Raw genomic sequence first — 20205 nt, 5'->3', positions numbered from 1 at the left:
GCACTTACACACACCCGTACTGGTAACCTTTACACTTACCTTTCCTTGTTAAGGAGCATACAACTACACACAACCTTACTGTACCTTTACATTACCCTTTCCTTGTGGGTAAGAGATACACTACAACAACCTTACTGTACCTTTACAACTACCCTTTCCTTGTTTAAGGAGGATGCACGAGACACCAACCTTACTGTACCTTTAACACTTGACCCTTTCCTTGCTTTAAGGAGGATGCGACTACACACAAGCCTACTGTACCTTTACACGTACCCTTTCCTTTGTTAAGGGCAGGATACACTAACACACACCTTACTGTACCTTTACACTACCCTTTCCCTTTGTTAAGGAGGAGTACCACTACACACAAACCTTACGTGTACCTTATACATACCCTTTCCTTTGTTTAAGGAAAGGATAACACTACACACAACCTTAACTGTACCTTTACACTACCCTTTCCTTTGTTAAGGAGGATTACACTTACACATCAACCTTACCTGTACCTTTACACTTTGACCCTTTCCTTTCGTGTTAAGGAGGATGCACTACACACAACCTTACTGTACCTTTACACTAGCCCATTTTGTTTGTGTAGGAGGGATGCACTACACACACCTTTACTGTACCTTTACACTACCGCTTTTCCTTTGTAAGAGGATAGCAACACACCAAACTGTACTGTACCTTTACACTACCTTCCCTTTGTTTAAGGAGGATACACTAACACAACCTCTACTGTTACTTTACACGTGACCTTTCTTTGTTAAGGAGGGATGCACTACACGACACACTTATGTACCTTTTACACTACCTTTCCTTTGTTAAGAGGATGCCACTAACACAACCTTACTGTTACCTTTACACTTACCCTTTCCTTTTTAAGGAGAGCGCACTACAACACAACCTTACTGGACCTTTACCCTTACCCTTTCCTTTGTTAAGGAGGGGAACACTACACACAAACTTACTGCGTACCTTTACACGTACCCTTTCCTTTGTTAAGGAGGAATTACACTACACACAACCTTACTGTAACCTTTACACTACCCTTTCCTTTGTTAAGGAGGATTTACCACTACACAAACCTTACTGTACCTTTTACACTACCCTTTTTCCTTTGTAAGGAGGATGACTAACACACAACCTTACTGTACCTTTACACTACCCTTTCCTTGTTTAAGGAGGATGCACTACACACAACCTTACTGTACCTTTACACTACCCTTTCCTTTTGTTAAGGGAGGATACACAACACACAAACCTTACGTGTACCTTTACAACTACCCTTTCCTTTGTTAAGGAGGATGCACTACACACAATCTCTTATTCACTACCTGTACCTTATGGTGATAAAACCTACTGTACTCCCTCCTTTCTTTGGTTAAGGAGGATGCAGCTATGCAATATAACGCGACACGTATAGACTACCCTTCCTTCGTTAGGCATCATGACACACTTAGTTAACCCTTTAACTTACCTCCTTTGGTTAAGGAGGATATGTCACTAAACACGAGACCTTATCTGTACGCTACAATATACCCTTCGCTTTGATTATAAGCCAGGATACAGCCTACGCATCCGATCTTAACCTTCACGTGACGTTACACTTGCATCCCTTTTACTTTGTTGTGAATGCCTACACAGCAACTCCTTACTTACCTTACACTAGCCTCCTGTTTTCTCTTAGGGTTAAGGAGATTGACTACAGACGAACTTACTCCATGCTACCTTGTTTAACAGCTGACACCTCACATCTTAGTCCTAAGGAGCGATTACTCCGTCTTACAGGAGAACTAGCACAACACTTACTGTTGTTGATCCTATTCACAACGACTGACACCCCGATTTTCTCCTCTGTCTAAAGGACAGGACTAGAGCAGCCCTATACAACAGACAAGACCCTCTACTGACCTTATCAAGACACTTACACCTTTACTACTATTCCGACTTATAGGACGGATGTAAGGCTGGACTGCACCTTGATCTACACAGAACCTTGACTCGACCACTTCAATACTGTTTGTCACGTATACGAATATTCTGCGGGGTTTGATTCTTCCAGACAGGGGCCTTTTGACAACACTTACTTTAGGGTATAAACGAGCTACTGCACCTATCTTTATTATACAACAACCAGGATCCTACATCTCGGTACCTTTACACTACCCTTTTTCCTTGTGTTAAGGAGGAGAACTCTACACACAACCATTACGTGGGTTACCTTTACACTAACCCTTTCTCTTGTTAAGGAGGATGCACTACACACAAACACTTACTGTACTTTACACTACCTTTCCTTTGTTAAGGAGGATAGCACATACACACAACCTTACTGTACCTTTACACTAACCGCTTTCCTTTGTTAGGAGGATGCACTACACACAACCTTACTGTACTTTACACTACCCTTTCTTTGTAAAGGGTGACACTACATCACAATCCTTACTGTCCTTTACACTACCCTTTCCTTGTTATAGGAGGATGACACTACCACAACTTTGTACTTTAACATTACCCTTTCCTTTGTTAAGGAGGATCACTAACACACACTTTTACTTGTACCCTTTTTTTAACAACTTAACCCCCTTTTTTTTCCCCTCTGTTTAAGGGATGATGCCACCTACTTACTTACACACTCCTACAAGGAAAGCCAAAAACTACCACTTACTGTATTACATTCTTTAGGGATACCTACAATTCTGTACTTACTACCCTTTCTTTGTTAAGGAGGATACACTACACACAACTTACTGTACCTTTACACTACCTTTCCTTTGTTAAGGAGGATCACTCACGAACCAACCTTACTGTACCTTTACACTAACCCTCCTTTGTTAAGAGAGGATCCTACACACAACCTTTCATGTACCTTTACACTACCCTTTCCTTTGTTAAGGAGGATAGCACTACAACACAACCTTACTGTACTTTACACTACCCTTTCCTTTGATTAAGGAGGATGCACATACACACAATTACTGTACCTTTACACTACCCTTTCCTTTGTTAAGGAGGAGCACTACACCAAACCTTACTGACCTTTACACTACCCTTTTCACTTTGTTAAAGGAGGATGACACTACACACAACCTTACTGTAACCTTTTACCACTACCTTTCCTTGTTACGGAGGATCACTCACACAACCCTTACTGTACGTTTACACTTACCCTTTCCTTGTTAAGGAGGATCACTACACCAACACCTTACTGTACCTTTACACTACCCCTTTCCTTTGTTAAGGAGGATGCATACTAACACAACCTTACTGTACCTTTACCACTACCTTCCTTTGTTAAATGGAGGATCAACTCCCACAACCTTACTGTACCTTTACACTACCGCTTTCCTTTGTTTAAGAGGATTGACTACACACCAACCTTACTGTACTTCTACCTACCCTTTTCTAATTGTTAAGGAGGATCAACTACACAACAACCTTTACTGTACCTTTACACTACCCTTTTCCTTTGTTAAGAGGATGCACTACAACAACCTTAACTGTACCTTTACACTACCCTTTCTTTGTTAAGGAGGATGCACTAGACACACACACCTCTACTGTTACTTTACACTACCTTTCCTTGTTAAGGACGGATCAACTACACACACCTTACTGTACCTTTTACACTACCCTTTCCTTTGTTAAGGAGGATACACCACAACCTTACTGTACCTTTTACACTACCTTCTCTTTGTTAAGAGGATGCCTACACACAACCTTACTGTACCATTTAGCACTAACCCTTTTCCTTGTTGTTAAGTGATGGATGCACTTCACACAACCTTACTGTACCTTTACACTACCCTTTCCTTTGTTAAGGAGATGCACTACAACAAACCTTACGTGTACACTTTACACTACCCTTTCCTTTGTTAAGGAGGATAGCACTAAACAAGACCTTACTGTACCTTTACACTACCCTGTTCCTTTGTTTAAGGAGATCGCACTACAACACAACCTTACTGTGACATTTACTATACCCCTTTCCTTTGTTAAGGAGGATGCAACTACTACACACACCTACTGTACTCTTTACACTACCCTTTCCTTTGTTAAAGGAGATGACACTACACACAACCTTACGGTACCTTTACACTACCCTTTCCTTTGTTAAGGAGGATACACTACACACAACGTTACTGTACCTTAACTAACCTTTCCTTTGTTAAGGAGGATGACACTACACACAACCTTACTACCTTACAACTACCTTCCTTTGTTAAGGAGGGATGGCACTCACAACACCTTTACTGTAACCTTTACACTACCTTTCCTTTGTTAAGGAGGATACACTACCAACACGACCTACTGGTAACTTTACACTACCTTTCTTTGTTAAGGAGATCACTACACACAACCTTACGTGTACCTTTACAAACTACCCTTTCCTTTGTTAAGGGAGGATGCACCTACACACAACCTTACTGTACCTTTACCCATACCCTTTCCTTTTGTTGAAGGAGATGAACTACACACAACCCTTACTGGTACACTTTACACTACTTTCCTTTGTTAAGGAGGGGATCACTACACACAACCTTACTGTACACTTTACACTACCTTTCCTTTGTTAAGGAGGATGACACTACACAACACTTACTGTGACCTTTACACTACCTTTCCTTTGTTAAGGAGGCCAACCTACACACAACCTTACTGTAGCTTTACACTACCTTTCTTTGTTAAGGAGATACAACTTACCACACAACCTTACTGTACCTTTACACTACCCTGTTCGCTTTGTTAAGGAGGATACAGCTACACACAACCTTACTGTACCTTTACACTACCCTTTCCTTTTGTTAAGGAGGATACACTACACACAACTTACTGTACGTTACACTACCCTTCCTTTTGTTAAGGAGGATGCCACTTACACACAACCTTACTGTACCGTTACCACTACCCTTTCCTTGTTAAGGAGGAGTTGCCTACACACACAAACCTTACTTGTACCTTTACACTACCCTTTCCTTTTGTTAAGGAGGATTAACTACACACAACCTTACTTTACCTTTACACTACCCTTTCCTTTGTTAAGGAGGATTGCACTACAACACAACCCTTACGTACCTTTACACTACCCTTTCCTTGTTAAGGAGGATGCATACACACAACCTTACTGTACCTTTACACTACCCTTCCTTGTGAAGGGAGGATAACTACACACAACCTTACTGTACCTTTACACTACCCTTTCCTTTGTTAAAGGAGGATGCACTACACACAACTTACTGTACCTTACACTACCCTTTCCTTTGTCTTAAGGAGGATGCACTACACACACCTTACTGTACCTTACACTGACGCCTTTCCTTTGTTAAGGAGATACACTACACACAACCTGGTACCTGTACCTTTTTACACTACCCTTTCCTTTGTTAAGGAGGATGCATACACCACAAACCTTTACGTGTACCTTTAACTACCCTTCTTTGTTAAGGAGGATGCACTACACACAACCTTACTGTACCTTTACACTACCCTTTCCCTTGTTAAGGAGGCTATGCACACTACACACACAACCTTACTGTACCTTTACACTACCCTTTCCTTTGTTAAGGAGGGACTAGCACTACAAAAACACAATCTTACGTGTTACCTTTAACACTACCCTTCCTTTGTTAAGGGATGCCACTTACCACAACCTTACCTGTACCTTTAACACTACCCTGTCCTTTGTTAAGGAAGAGATCACTACACCACAACCTTACTGTACCTTTACACTACCCTTTTCCTGTTAAGGAGGATGACTACACACAACCTTACTGTACCTTACACTACCCTTTCCTTGTTTAAGGAGAGATGCACTACACACAACTTACTGTACCTTACACTACCCTTCCTTCTGTTAAGGAGGATGCACTACAAACGGCTTACTATCTGTACTTAGACCCTTTCTGTTAGGCGGTACACTTAACCTTATTACCTTACTACCCGTTTCCTTGTTTAGGGAGGATGCACTACACAACCGAGCCTTAACTGTACCTTGTATCCACTACTCTTTCCTTTGTTTAAGAGGATACACTAACAACAACCGCTTACTGTACCTTTACACTTACCCTTTCCTTTGTTAAGAGATGCACTACACACAACCTTTACTGGACCTTACACTACCCTTTCCTTTGTTAAGAGGATACACTACACCACAACCGTTACTGTTACCTTTACACTACCGCTTTCCTATATTTAAGGAGGATGCACTACACCACAAACCTTACTGTTAACCTTTACACACTACCCTTTCCTTTGTTAAGGAGGTGCACACTACACACAACGCTTGACCCTGTACATTACACACTACCCTTCCTTGTTAAGTGAAGGATGCACTACACACAACGTACTGTACCTCTCTACACTGACCCGTTCCTTTAGTTAAGGGAGGATGACACTACACACAACCTACGGTACCTTTACACTACCCTTTCCACTTTGTTAAGGATGGATGACTACACACAACCTTACGCTGTACCTTTACACTACCGTTTCCTTATGTTAAGGGAGGTCTATCACCTACACATCAACCGTTACACTTGTACCTTTTACACTACCGCTTTCCTTTGTTAAGTAGGAGGATGAGCCACATCACAAACGCTTATCTTACCTTTACATACCTTTCCATTTGTTAAGGAGGATGCACTACACACAACTCTTACGGTTACCTTTACTACATACCTTTCCTTTGTTAGGAGGATGCACTTACACACAAACCGTTTACTGTACCTTTACACTACCGCTTTCCTTTGTTAAGGAGGGATGCACTTACACACAACGCTATACTGTACCTTTACACTACCCTTTCTTTGTTAAGGAGGATGCACTACACACACAAGCTTTACTGGACATTTACACTACCCTTTCCTTTGTTTTAAGGAGGATACACTACACACAACCTTACATGCTACCTTTACACTAACCCTTTCCTCTTGTTAAGGAGGATATGCAGCTACACACACACCCTTTACTGTTACCTTTACACTACCCTTTCCTATTTGTTTAGGAGGATACCACTACACACAACCTTACTGTACCTTACACTACCCTTTCCTTGTTAAGGGAGGAGCACTACACACAACCTTACTGACTTTACGACTACCTTTTCCTCTGTTAAGAGAGGATACACTTACCACACAACCTTAACTGTACCGCTGTTACACTACCCTTTCCTTTGTTAAGGAGGGATACACTACACACAACCGTGGTACTGTGTACCTTTGACCCAAACTTACCCTTTTCCTTTGTTAAGGTAGGATACACTACACACAACCTTACTGGTACCTTGTACACTACCCTTTCCTTTGTTAAGGAGGATACACTACACACAACCTACTGGACCTTTACACTACCCTGTTCCTTTTGTTTAAGGAGGATGCACTGGTAACACAACCTTACTGACCTTTACACTCCCTTTCTTTGTTAAGGAGTGATACACTAGCACACAACCTACTGTACCTTTACAACTACCCTTCCTTTGTAAGGAGGATTTTACATACACAACAACCTTACTGTACCTTTACACTACCCTTTCCCTTTGTTAAGCGAGGATGCACTACACACCAACCTTACTGTACCTTTACACTACCCTTTCTTGTTTAAGGAGGATGCGACTTACACACAACCTTAACTGTCCTGTTACACTACCCTTTCCTTTGTAAGGAGGATACACTACACACAACCTTACTGGACCTTTACACTACCCTTTCCTTTGTTAAGGTAGGATACACTACACACAACCTACTGGACCTTTACACTACCCTTTCCTTTGTTAAGGAGGATACACTACACACAACCTTACTGTACCTTTACACTACCCTTTCCTTTGTTAAGGAGGATACTTTCCTTTGTCGTACCGCTCTCATTCTCCTTCCGCCCATCTAATAAGAGGTGGTTCTAAGTCTTACTTGTAATTCTTAGTTCTAGTTCTTAGTTCTAATTATTGCTCTTGTAACCCTACACCTCCGGAATGAGACTGACCATTATTAACCAATCAGCTTGTTTGATCTTGACCACAATGTGACCTCTCTAAGCTCTGTAACCTCTAACCTCAGCTGTGTGACCTCTGACCTACGGCGATGTTGTGCCCTCAGTGTGTTAACTTTTCATGTGATGTGCCCTCCCGCCACTAACCCAAAACTCGGCCACACGCCCCTCACCTTTGACCTCTGCCTGCCCTTCACCCGTGACCTGTGTCCTGCCGACTCCCCCGCTACCCTGTAGTTCAGAACACTGAGTCACACAACTCTCTAACCTACCCACCACCTAGCACCTCCTAATCAAAACAAATGTCTGAAAATTTCTGCAATTTTTTTCAAAGTTTGATKGATAGAAAAACAATTTTTCTTTCACACAGTTATTGGATCTAATGTGTATTTTGTTCCTTCGTCCTACAGTATTCTCCCAGAATGAGAACCACCTACCTGTCTATGACTGAGGCACAGATCAGACACTTTGGGACAAACTTCCAGCAGGTATAGCCCCCAACTATGGCCTACCGGTCCCCCTCAGGAAGGGTCTGTCTGGGACTACCACTGTACTGAGGAAGCAGAGTTGACAGATAACCCTGTCCATGGATKTCTCACCCTGCTCTCCTGGCCATCTGTTACTTAAATGCAGGAGGTGTGGGGTCAACAACAGCTCAGGAACACACTGACGCTCTCAAAGTCCTGTACTGTACGTGTAGAAACCAGGAGACTACATAGAACCCTGAGTGTAAAGTGCATCTCTCCCCAAACACACCCACACTTCAGTTATGTGTTTTCTTCAAATGTGAGTGTTGGTCTCGAGCCAGGTCAGAAGACATGATTGTTATGGACCAAGTTGAACATTTATATTCTTCCCTGCGAGTGACGTCACCTTCGATGGATTTCAGGGGACAACAAACCAGATTGATTTCCTTCACAGTCATAGACTGTTAAATGGTTATTACATGAACTCTCTTCAGTCTTCCCCAACCTGTCATCACTATTACAAAGTGTCATCTAACCAGTCTAGCATTCAGCTCCTCTTACACTTGACTACACAGCTCTTACACATTTGACACTACCCAAAGTCTTCATAATGTCTTCCCTCAGAATGATGAGTCAAACTTGATGAAAACGGATACTGTATTGTCACTTATCTTTTAGGTTATTCATTGATGTCTAGGAATGGCAAATATAATGGACTTATTTTTAAATGTGACTGGAAAACAGATAATTTTCATTGTGATCGAGCTTAACTTTTAAGAAAAGGGTGCTGTCTAGAACCTAAAGGGTTCTTTGGCTGTCCACAATAGGAGAGCCCTTTGAATAACCCTGTTGGTTCCAAGTAGAACCCTTCTGGTTCCAGGTAGAACCTTTTGAGGTTCCATGTAGAACCTTTGGGGTTCCATGTAGAACCCTTTCCACAGAGGGTTCTACATGGAACTCAAAAGTGTTCTACCTGGAACCGAAAATGGTTCTACTTGGAACCGAAAGGATTCTCCTATGGGGACAGCCGAAGACCCTTCTAGAACCCTGTTTTCTACTATATGTATGTGTAAGGGGGACTGAGGAGAAAGGATGCATGACGATGTTTCTAAAGCCTTTATTTCCTCTGACCTGCTTCTCTCTGTTCTCCTATGCTGTGTCATCCTGCATGCTGTGTCATCCTGCATGCTGGTCCTGCTCAATTCTAGCCTGGATTCCCGACTGAATATCAGTCCGTTTCATTATTGTGTAAGTGAATCATTGAAAGGATTAAACAAAGCGATATTCAGTTTAGGTTCCATGCCAGTTCATTTCAGGACAACACCGAGGCTTCCCGTAGCTTGGCATCTCAACTGAATATTGCTCTGGTTCACTATTGTGTCACTTGAATCTGTGGCTGGTGTTCCAATAATCTCTCACTGGTTCACTTCCCTGCATGGATTAGAAAGGAAATGACTGTCCTCTAACCCGTTTCTACACCAACCAATGCTTTTCAACTTTGTAGGGAGTAGTGAATGAGTTAACACTTCAGGAAGATGGAGAGAGCATCGATGCGCCGTCTGAATTACAATTAATATTACAGTTGGATTCTAGACTATAGGCCCTACTGCCCTGTACATTAGCATGTTAAACATTCCCTGGATAAAGAGGAGAACCATCAACAACTGAAATGGTGTTGATGGTGAATTCCTGGTAGTATTATTCACTCGTGTCACGTTTATTGGATGTTTGTTTGTTTACTACGAGTTGGACACAATCACAGTAAGACACATTGTGACTGATATATGAAATCGAATTACAGTAAGGCAGTCATTCTCCCAATTCATCCATCCCTTCAGTTCCATGTTGAATGACAAAATATACATTTGGTGAATGTGCTATAAGCACAATGCATGCACCTGGGTCTGTTAAGACCATAGATTTATACAGTACATAAATGGTATAAGACATGGTCAAAGAAAAGCACTGCAGGGGCCTTAACAGTCAGGAACCATCATTGTACAGGGGCCAACAGTCAGATAACCATCATTTACAGGGCCTTAACAGGCAGATAACCCATTATTGTACAGGGGCCCTTAACAGTCAGATAACCCATCATTGTACCAGTACTGGCAGGGGCCCTTAACAGTCAGAAAGATAACCATCAGTACATTCTGCAGGGGCCTTAACAGTCAGATAAAGACCCAATCATGTACAGTTCTGCAGGGCCCTTAACAGTCAGATAACCATCATTGTACAGTTCGGCGGGGCCCTTAACAGTCAGATAACCCGTCATGTATAGTACTGCAGGGGCCCTTAACAGTGCAGATAACCCATCATTGTACAGTACTGGAGGGCCCTTAACAGTCAGATAAGATAACCATCATTGTACAGTTCTGCAGGGCCCTTAACAGTCAGATAACCCATCATTGTACAGTACTGCAGGGGCCCTTAAACAGTCAGATAACCCATCATTGTACTGGGCCCTTAACAGTCAGATAACCCATCATTGTACGGGCCCTTAACAGCAGAAAACCCATCATTGTACAGGGGCCCGTAACAGTCAGATAACCATCATTGTACAGTACTGCAGGGGCCCTTAACAGTCAAGAACCCATCATTGTACAGTACTGCAGGGCCCTTAACAGGCAGATAAACCATCATTGTACAGTATGCAGGGGCCCTAAACAGTCAGATAACCCATTTGTACAGTACTGCAGGGGCCCTTAACAGTCAGATAACCCACTCATTGTACAGGGGCCCTTAACAGTCAGATAACCCACTTGTACAGTACTGCAGGGCCCTTAACAGTCAGATAACCCATCATTGTACAGCGGCCCTTAACAGTCAGACAACCCACCATGTACAGGGGCCCTTAACAGTCAGACAACCCATCATTGTACAGTACTTCAGGGGCCCTATACAGTCAGACAACCCATCATTGTACAGTTGTGAATTCTTGGTTGTGGTCATGCTTTCTTCTTGTTTTGAAACCGGTCAACTGCTGTATATTTCTAAGTTTGTTAAAGTATTGGACCAGGTGTATCAATTACATTAAAAAAAAGTTCTCTGTTTGTCTATTTTGCGCAACACACACTGTCTGTATAAATCAAATCAAACAATCAAATTTTATTAGTCACATACACATGGTTAGCAGATTCGTTAATGCGAGTGTATAGCGAAATGCTTGTGCTTCTAGTTCCGACAATGCAGTAATAACCAACGCATAATCTAACCTAACAATTCCAAACTACTACCTTATACACACACACAAGTGTAAAGGGAATAAAGAATATGTACATAAAGATATATGAATGAGTGGTGGTACAGAACGGCTAGCAGATGCAGTAGATGGTATAGAGTACGGTATATACATATGAGATGAGTACTGTAGGGTATGTAAACATAAAGTGCATAGTTTAAAGTGGCTAGTGGTACATGTATTACATAAAGTGGCAAGATGCAGTAGATGATATAGAGTACAGTATATACATATGAGATGGGTAATGTAGGGTATGTAAACATTGTATTAAGTGGCATTGTTTAAAGTGGCTAGTGGTACATTTTTACATAATTCCCATCAATTCCCATTTTTAAAGTGGCTGGAGTTGAGTCAGTATTTGCAGCGGCCGCTAAATTAGTGGTGGCTGTTTAACAGTCTGATGGTTGAGATAGAAGCTGTTTTTCAGTCTCTCGGTCCCTGCTTTGAGCACCTGTACTGACCTCGCCTTCTGGATGATAGCGGGGTGAACAGGCAGTGGCTTGGGTGGTTGTTGTCCTTGATGATCTTTATGGCCTCCTGTGACATCGGGTGGTGTAGGTGTCCTGAGGGCATAGTTTGCCCCTGGTGATGCGTTCTGCAGACCTCACTACCCTCTGGAGAGCCTTACGGTTGTGGGCGGAGCAGTTGCCGTACCAGGCGGTGATACAGCCCACAGGATGCTCTCGATTGTGCATCTGTAGAAGTTTGTGAGTGCTTTTTGGTGACAAGCCGAATTCTTCAGCCTCCCGAGGTTGAAGAGGCGCTGCTGCGCCTTCTTCACAACGCTGTCTGTGTGGGTGGACCAATTCAATTTGTCCGTGATGTGTACACCGAGGAACTTTAAACTTTCCACCTTCTCCACTACTGACCCGTCGATGTGATAGGGGGGTGCCCTCTGCTGTTTCCTGAAGTCCACAATCATCTCCTTTGTTTTGTTGACGTTGAGTGTGAGGTTATTTTCCTGACACCACACTCCGAGGGCCCTCACCTCTCCCTGTAGGCCGTCTCGTCGTTGTTGGTAATCAAGCCTACCACTGGTAGTGTCATCCGCAAACTTGATGATTGAGTTGAGGCGTGCATGGCCACGCAGTCGTGGGTGAACAGGGAGTACAGGAGAGGGCTCAGAACGCACCCTTGTGGGGCCCCAGTGTTGAGGATCAGCGGGGTGGAGATGTTGTTACCTACCCTCACCACCGGGGGCGGCCCGTCAGGAAGTCCAGGACCAGTTGCACAGGCGGCGGTCGAGACAGTCATTTAGAGATTACACAATATTATACTGCACAAAAACTACATTACATACATATGAGTAACTCTATCCAGAGTGACTTATAGTTAGCTACCTTAAGATGAATGTACTAGATAGGTGATACAACCAATATATTACAGTCATAGTAAGTACAACTTTCCCTCAATGAAGCAGCTATAGCACAGTCACTGATAGTAAGAAAAGACAAGTGCAGGTGTCAAGCACTGTGTAGTTGACGTATCTAGCCAAGTGGTAAAACAAGAATGAACTGGCATGAAGCACAAAGAAAGACATGCCAGTAACAAAAGTGTGTGTAGTCTGACACCTAGTGACAGGTTGATGTTTTGGGTAGCCGGCTCACCACCAGGTTGATGTTGTTGGGTAGCCGGCTCACCACCAGGTTGATGTCTTGGGTAGCCGGCCACCAGCAGGTTGATGTTCTGGGTAGCCGGCCCAACACCAGGTTGATGTTTGGGTAGCGCCCACCCACAGGTTGATGTTGTTGGGGTAGCCGGCCCACCACCAGTTGATGTTGTTGGGTAGCCGGCCCCACCAGGGGGGCAGGGTTTTGGGATTGTCTTAGGGGCCGGCCACCACCGGGTGATGTTGTTGGGGTAGCCGCCCACCACCAGGTTGATGTTGTTGGGGTAGCCGGCCCACCACCAGGTGATGTTGTTGGGTAGCCGCCCACCACCAGGTTGTGTTGTTGGGGTAGCCGCCCACCACCAGGTTGATGTTGTTGGGGTAGCCGAGCCAGGGGAGGCTTTGTACTTGTTATTTAAGAAAAGCAGGAACCACTAGAAGCCGATACAAGCTTGTCCTGCAAAAACAGGAACCACAGTTATAGTTAAGCACACATCATTCTAGATTTAAGTACACAGCTATTATAAGATTTTTAAGGTACACAGCATTATAGATTTTAAGGTACACAGCATTATAGATTGTAAGTCACACAGCATTATAGATGTTAAGGCACTCAGCATTCTATATTTTAAGGCACTCAGCATGTTTTGCTATATTAAGTACATATAAGGCCCTTCTAATTCCGATCTTCAGAGAAAACATAACAGGAAGCATAGAAATAGTGCACATAGAACAGATCTACCGCTTCTTAGACTTGCTTTCAATGAGAATGACAGATCCGTAACACACACATCGATGTGAATTTGGTCGGGTCACCCAAAAAGTTACATATTGRAGCTTTAAAACTGAAGGTGGATTTAGCTAATTTGGTGGAGCCCGAGGAACCTCCAGAGTTAACCAACCCTGTGAYCAGGTTTGGTATCTCATGTTTTTATACTTGTGTAGTAAAAAAAAAGAAAAGGGAATAGTGAAGTGATCTACGGGACTTCAATGAGGACCAGCCAACCTTTTCATACAGGATGTAGTGATGCATATGAAAACTGTCGCCTGTGATAAGACGAAGGGSGTAATGGTAGACGGCATTCAAATATTTAAGAGTAGGGCTGAATTCTGGTAAATGGTGTCACCATACACCTAGAAAAAAAAGGTTCCTTATAAAACCAAAGTGTCCRATCGCTTGCTTCATATATGGAACCTCTAAATGTTCTATATAGAACCCGTCTTTGTTCAGAACTCTAGAGGTTCTTCTTCACTGAGCCAAAATGGTTCCATAGAGAACCCTGTATGATGCCATTTATGATTTATGGCAACTACTAATAAACAGTAATTAAGCTAAGCATATATAATAAACAATTCAATAATGGACAAAAGAATAACAGCATAGTTTTGAGATTTTATTGTCATTATATACAAACAGTTTGGAAATAAGCACTGGTTGCCATGGAGACATCTCTGTTTGAATGATAAGATGGAGGCATTGCGACCTCAGTCCACCCTGATGGTTGATGTAAGCCACCACTGTGGTGTTGTCCGTTCTCACCAGGACATGTCTTCCCTTCAGATGTGGAAGGAAAGACCACAGGACCAGCAGTACAGCTCGGCGCTCTAGTGTATTGATGTGCCTGCCGCTCCAAGTGGGTAGCCAACAGCCGCTGGCCGACCTGCCCTTGGTCACACCCCCCCAGCCGAACTGGGAGGTGTCTGTGCTGACCAGCTCCCGGCGGCACATCCTCAGCATCTCCAGGAGTGACAGCGCCACCTCAACAATGCCCTGAGGCACTGTGAGGTCACCCACAGCTGGCGGTGACGGTGGCGCTTTGGGTGCAGCCGGTGGGAGTTGAACCACCGTTGAAGAGGCTGGAGATGGAACAGGCCCAGGGGAGTCAGCAACGAGGGCGCCGTCAGCAAGCCCAACAGGCGTTGGCAGGTTAGGACGGATACCATCCGCCACTGACGAAAGTGGTTGAAGCAGGTTAAGATCGCCTGAACCCTTCTGGTGGGGACCAGTTCCATGCCAATGAAGGCCACCCTCTGGGTTGGCATCAGATGACGACTCGTCGTCTACAGTAATACCCAGCCCGGTGGGTCAGGAGCATGTCTCTGTCTGACAGGACCTGGGTCCTGCGTTGGTGCACAAATCAGCCAATCGTCCAGGTAATTGAGGATCAACAACCCTCGGTAAGTGAGAGGTGCCAGGACAGCGGGTCCAAGAGAGGCCGAAGGGAAGACCATGAATTCGTAAGCACTCCCTTCGAAAGCGAATCGGAGTACTGCCAATGAGATGGGTGAACAGGAACATGGAAATATGCATCCCTCAGGTCCAGGTCACAAACTACGGTCGCCCACCTGGTGACAGAAGCCCCTGAAGGACGGCCGGCACCGGAATTGAATCGGTACCCCTCGAGCATTGTGGACAACACCCATGGGGACTCGACACCTCCTCCCACTAGTGAGTATACTTCCACGCAAGATATTACACTTCCATGACTTACAAGCGAACTTCAGAAAGTTTGTACCTCAAACCATACGGACGTCCCCGAGAAAATGAAAGAGAACGTGTGTCGCAGCCATGGGTGTATATTTAAATAGGGGCGGAATCCATCCGTGACACAGGTGTACACGGGAGTAAATCTGTAAATCCTCACCTCGGATGATACCAATATATTGGAGCGATCCAATATAGTGAAACATAACGTTTATTTCTAAGACTTAGAAAGTGTCCCCACTACAACAAACAAATACTAAATACATGTAATTTTTTCCTTAAATATTTAATTGAAATACTTAGAATTATATTCATTCCTATGGAGGACTGCTCCTACGCAAGGTTTTTCCACCTTTTAATGGGGCGATTGTGCTAATCGGGTGCACCACTGGGAGTGCCAAATAGCCGACAGGTGGTTTCAAAGGCTCCCAGTGCCAATACATAGCATGCCAATCCAGGTTTACATACGTCATTGGAATACATGACCCGTCCCGGATGCCGTACTACCCGGACAGGATGTGGCTTTGAATTACGTTACCAAAATGTGTTAGCTAAGAACAACGACTTGTAAGCATCATGAGAAAAACATGTTACCACAAGAAAAAAATAGCTTTTGTATCAAAGTAGAGGATCGTGGCGGGGATGTGGCTACGTTATGGGAAACGTTTTCGGGAGAAAGAGTCGCCCTTCTCGAGCTTACAGAACAAGACCGAGCGATTCTGGTCAGTTGTTGTTGCTAGTCTGTTTCAATAGTAGGGATGCTAGCTAGTTTGCTGGCCTGGATTAACGTTAGCTAGCTGTCTGATCTACACACTAACAATGCCTGCTAGCTGACGTTAGATAGTTATCAACACCCAGGCGCGATCATGGGACAGTCACAGTTGTTAAAACTGTGACATGACGTCTCAAAGTGATCAACAGTTGCCAGCTAACTATTAGATTAGCCAGTTGTGATCGCATCAGCAGTGCCTGAGCCTGCAAATGACAGGGTGTGACAGGTCTTTATAGCTAACTAGCTAGGGACTGTAGCCAGCTAACTTTTCATGGCAGAATTATATTGTAGGTAGCTAGCTATCTACATGGTAAACAATGTTCAGAAAAGAGACGGTGTCTGATTGTCCCGTTGTGTATGTTCAACTCTCCAGCAACTGAAACAGCAGAGAGATAAACTGAAGCATTACCAGAAGAGAGTCACCCTGCAGCTGGAGAAGGAGAGGAGTCTGGCCAAGCAGCTGCTGAAGGATGGAAAGAAAGAGTGAGACTGGATACTTCACTTGTTCAGGCATCATCTAGGCTATAGCCAGGTCCCAGATCTGTTTGTTCTGTCTTGTTGTAATGGGGTGTTTCCAGGTGAAATGAAGACCGGCACGGTTGTTGAAGTCACTGGYTTAATACASGTTGCAACAYGGAGACGCCTCCAGCACAGAAGCAGAGCAAAATAACGAGCCGTTTCTGAGCAGGCCCTTACATCCATTTCTAATCACATATGTTCTGTAAACACATGACCAAAGACATAAGACAAGGCAGTGACTCACACAGTCTACAGATACAACAATAAATACCAGTGTCCTCAGAACTGGCAACTTTAGACTGGCTCCAACACTATCAGCACATAGAACTGGCACCGTTAGACTGGTTCCAACACTATCAGCACATAGAACTGGCACTGTTAGACTGGCTCCCACACTATCAGCACGTAGAACTGGCACCTTTAGACTGGCTCGGCTCCCAACTATCAGCACGTAGAACTGGGACCTTTAGACTGGCTCCCACACTATCAGCACATAGAACTGGCACATTAGACTGGCTCCCACACTATCAGCACGTAGAACTGGCACCGTTAGATCTGGCTCCAACACTATCAGCACGTAGAACTGGCACGGTTAGACTGCGGCTCCACACTATCAGCACGTAGAACTGGCACCTTTAGACTGGCTCCCAACTATCCAGCACTAGAACTGGCACCTTAGAGCTGGCTCCACACTATCAGCACGTAGAAACTGGCACCTTTAGACTGGCTCCAACACTATCAGCACATAGAACTGGCACCGTTAGACTGCTCAAACTATCTAGAACGTTGACTGGCACTTTAGACTCTGGTCCACACTATCAGCACATAGAACTGCGCACCTTTTAGACTGGCTACCAACTATCAGCACAGTAGAATGGCACCTTTGAGACTGGCTCCACCACTATCAGCACGTATGAACTGGCACTTAGACTGGCCCAACACTAATCAGCAACTATAGAACTGGCACCTTTAGACTGCTCCAACACTATCAGCACATAGAACTGGCACGTTAGACATGGCTCCCACACTATCAGCACGTAGAACTGGCACCTTTAGACCTGTGCTCCAACATATCAGCATAGAGACTGGCATCGTTAGAAACTGCGCCTCAACACTTCAGCACGTAGACTGGCACTTTAGACTGGCTCCACACTATCAGCACGAAGAACTGCACGTTAAGACTGGCTCAACACTATCAGCACGTAGAACTGGCACCTTTAGACTGGCTCCAACACTATCAGCACTCGAACTGGCACGTTAGACTGGCTCCCACACTATCAGCACGTAGAACTGGCCATACATTCAACCTTGCTCAATACAATGGTGTAGTTACAGAATGCAAAGTAGATACATTGTGTACCACTTACTGCATATAACGTTATTCATCTTAAATGTCCCATACATAGCAAACAGCTGGGACTAGCTAAGCTCTATCAAGTCTAGTCAAATCACCAATGCATGTATATCACCAAATCTGACCTTGAATTGTGTACTGACTTGAATCTGATCAATGCATGACTAGCTACTTGATGATAAGCAAAATTAAACAGTTATAGTTAAGGACTTGGTTTATTTGTGCAGTGTGTTGTTCTTCCACTCCGTAGGAAGGCACTGGTTCTTCTCAAGAGGAAGCGTTTATCAGGATCAACTGCTAGACAAGACTTGAGAAGCAGAATATCACCTGGAAGCATGGTGAGGCTGAGGCTCTTCTTGGGTCGATGGGCGTATTTATTATGCAACGTAACTACATTGATGTAATGTTTTGCACAGCCAACCTCTCTTCTAAAAGGTGTTCTGGCTGGGTATTTCTGGGATGTTCTGTATGGTGAACGCTATCTTAACTTAACGTACTGATATGTTTTTCCACAGGTTCAAGACATTGAGTTTTGTCCAGATCGAGATGAAAGTCATTGAGGGGCTGAAGGTTGGAAATGACTGTCTGAAGAGTATGCATGAGGTAGGGTATGGTTCGCTTCTTAGTCCACGGTTTCCTATGGGGGGAATCTGCTCTTCCTCAGAATACAAATGAATCACATGACAGAATAAGCCCACATTCACAGTCAACACTCACGTGCGGTTAGGCATGCACACACACTCCACGTGCGGTTAGGCTGCACACACACTCACGTATGGTTAGGCATGCACACACTCACGGTGGGTTAGGCATGCACAACTCACGTATGGTTAGGCATGCACACACATCACTGCGGTTTGGCATGCACACACACTCACGTATGGTTAGGCATGCACACCACACTCACACAGGTGTAAGACGTTCAGCTCAGTGTCCTAAGTGTTCATGAATCAACCCTCCACTGGCATGTAACCTCTTTTTTGGTGATCTGCACCCCAGAAAAAACAGACTGTGTGTTAACTAGCGTCACTGTGCACATTTGTTTTGAAGATTAAGGGATTAGGTTCCAAATCCTGACTACATGGAGCCTAGTGGTGTGACTGCCTGCTGCGTATCCTGGGTTACATGCTGGCTGGCTGGCTGGCTGGCTGCTGGCTGGCTGGCTGGCTGTCTGTCTGTATGTCTGTCTGTCTGTCTGTCTGTCTGTCTGTCTTGTCTGTCTGTCTGTCTGTCTGTCTGTCTGTCTGTCTGTCTGGTGCGCCAACCTGCTCAGAGAATTATTCTCTTTAAGAAGAGAAATGTTTAATCTCTCTCTCTCTCACACACACACACACACACACACACACACACACACAACACACACACACACACACACACGACACACACACACACACACACAGAGTACACACACACACACAACACACACACACACAACACACACACACACACACACACAGAATATAGTGAAACTAGAAGACTTTTCTGCTCCTAACTTGACATTGTTCCTGTCTCGTCCTCTCAGGCCATGTCTTGAGGGACGTGGAGAGGATCATCGGATGAGACCCAGGATGCTATAGAATACGCAGAGGGTGAGATTCTCTGTTCCCATGGTGTCATCAATCAATTTGATATACCCCTTTTTACAGTCTCACTCTTAATCCATCCCAAGTTCTTCAGGGTAGTGTGTGTTTGCTGCCTGTTGCTGCCCAGCTGACATGCTCTGCTCTGGTTTGATCTACAGCAAAATAGATGAGATGCTGTCAGGCTCCTTG

The 20205-nt window shown here is 44.2% G+C and overlaps 1 protein-coding gene and 1 long non-coding RNA gene across 2 annotated transcripts; both read left to right on the top strand.

Annotated features, from left to right (window-relative positions):
- The first annotated feature begins 10698 nt into the window (after nucleotides 1–10698).
- On the top strand, nucleotides 10699–11530 carry LOC139026895 (uncharacterized). The gene is made up of 3 exons (XR_011478836.1): nucleotides 10699–10728; nucleotides 10827–11069; nucleotides 11232–11530. It is a non-coding gene; the product is annotated as an uncharacterized lncRNA (long non-coding RNA).
- A 4746-nt stretch (nucleotides 11531–16276) lies between these two features.
- Nucleotides 16277–19197, top strand: LOC112078792 (charged multivesicular body protein 6). The gene is made up of 4 exons (XM_070442143.1): nucleotides 16277–16510; nucleotides 16934–17043; nucleotides 18684–18771; nucleotides 18949–19197. Exons 1-4 carry the CDS (start codon nucleotides 16376–16378, stop codon nucleotides 18991–18993), a joined length of 378 nt encoding a protein of 125 aa, XP_070298244.1. The 5' UTR covers nucleotides 16277–16375; the 3' UTR covers nucleotides 18994–19197.
- Nucleotides 19198–20205: the final 1008 nt, after the last annotated feature.

This window comes from Salvelinus sp. IW2-2015, unplaced genomic scaffold, assembly GCF_002910315.2.
Source record: "Salvelinus sp. IW2-2015 unplaced genomic scaffold, ASM291031v2 Un_scaffold6273, whole genome shotgun sequence".
Taxonomy (NCBI): Eukaryota; Metazoa; Chordata; class Actinopteri; order Salmoniformes; family Salmonidae; genus Salvelinus; species Salvelinus sp. IW2-2015.
The sequence above is the reverse complement of the archived record's forward strand: the minus strand, read 5'-3'. Positions and strand labels throughout refer to the sequence as shown.

Coding starts and splice junctions, on each gene's coding strand:
- LOC112078792 (XM_070442143.1), top strand. CDS start 16,376: ATGTTACCACAAGAAAAAAATAGCTTTTGTATCAAAGTAGAGGATCGT. Junction 16,511..16,933: donor AACAAGACCGAGCGATTCTG/GTCAGTTGTTGT, acceptor TCAACTCTCCAG/CAACTGAAACAGCAGAGAGA. Junction 18,772..18,948: donor GAATATCACCTGGAAGCATG/GTGAGGCTGAGG, acceptor GTTTTTCCACAG/GTTCAAGACATTGAGTTTTG.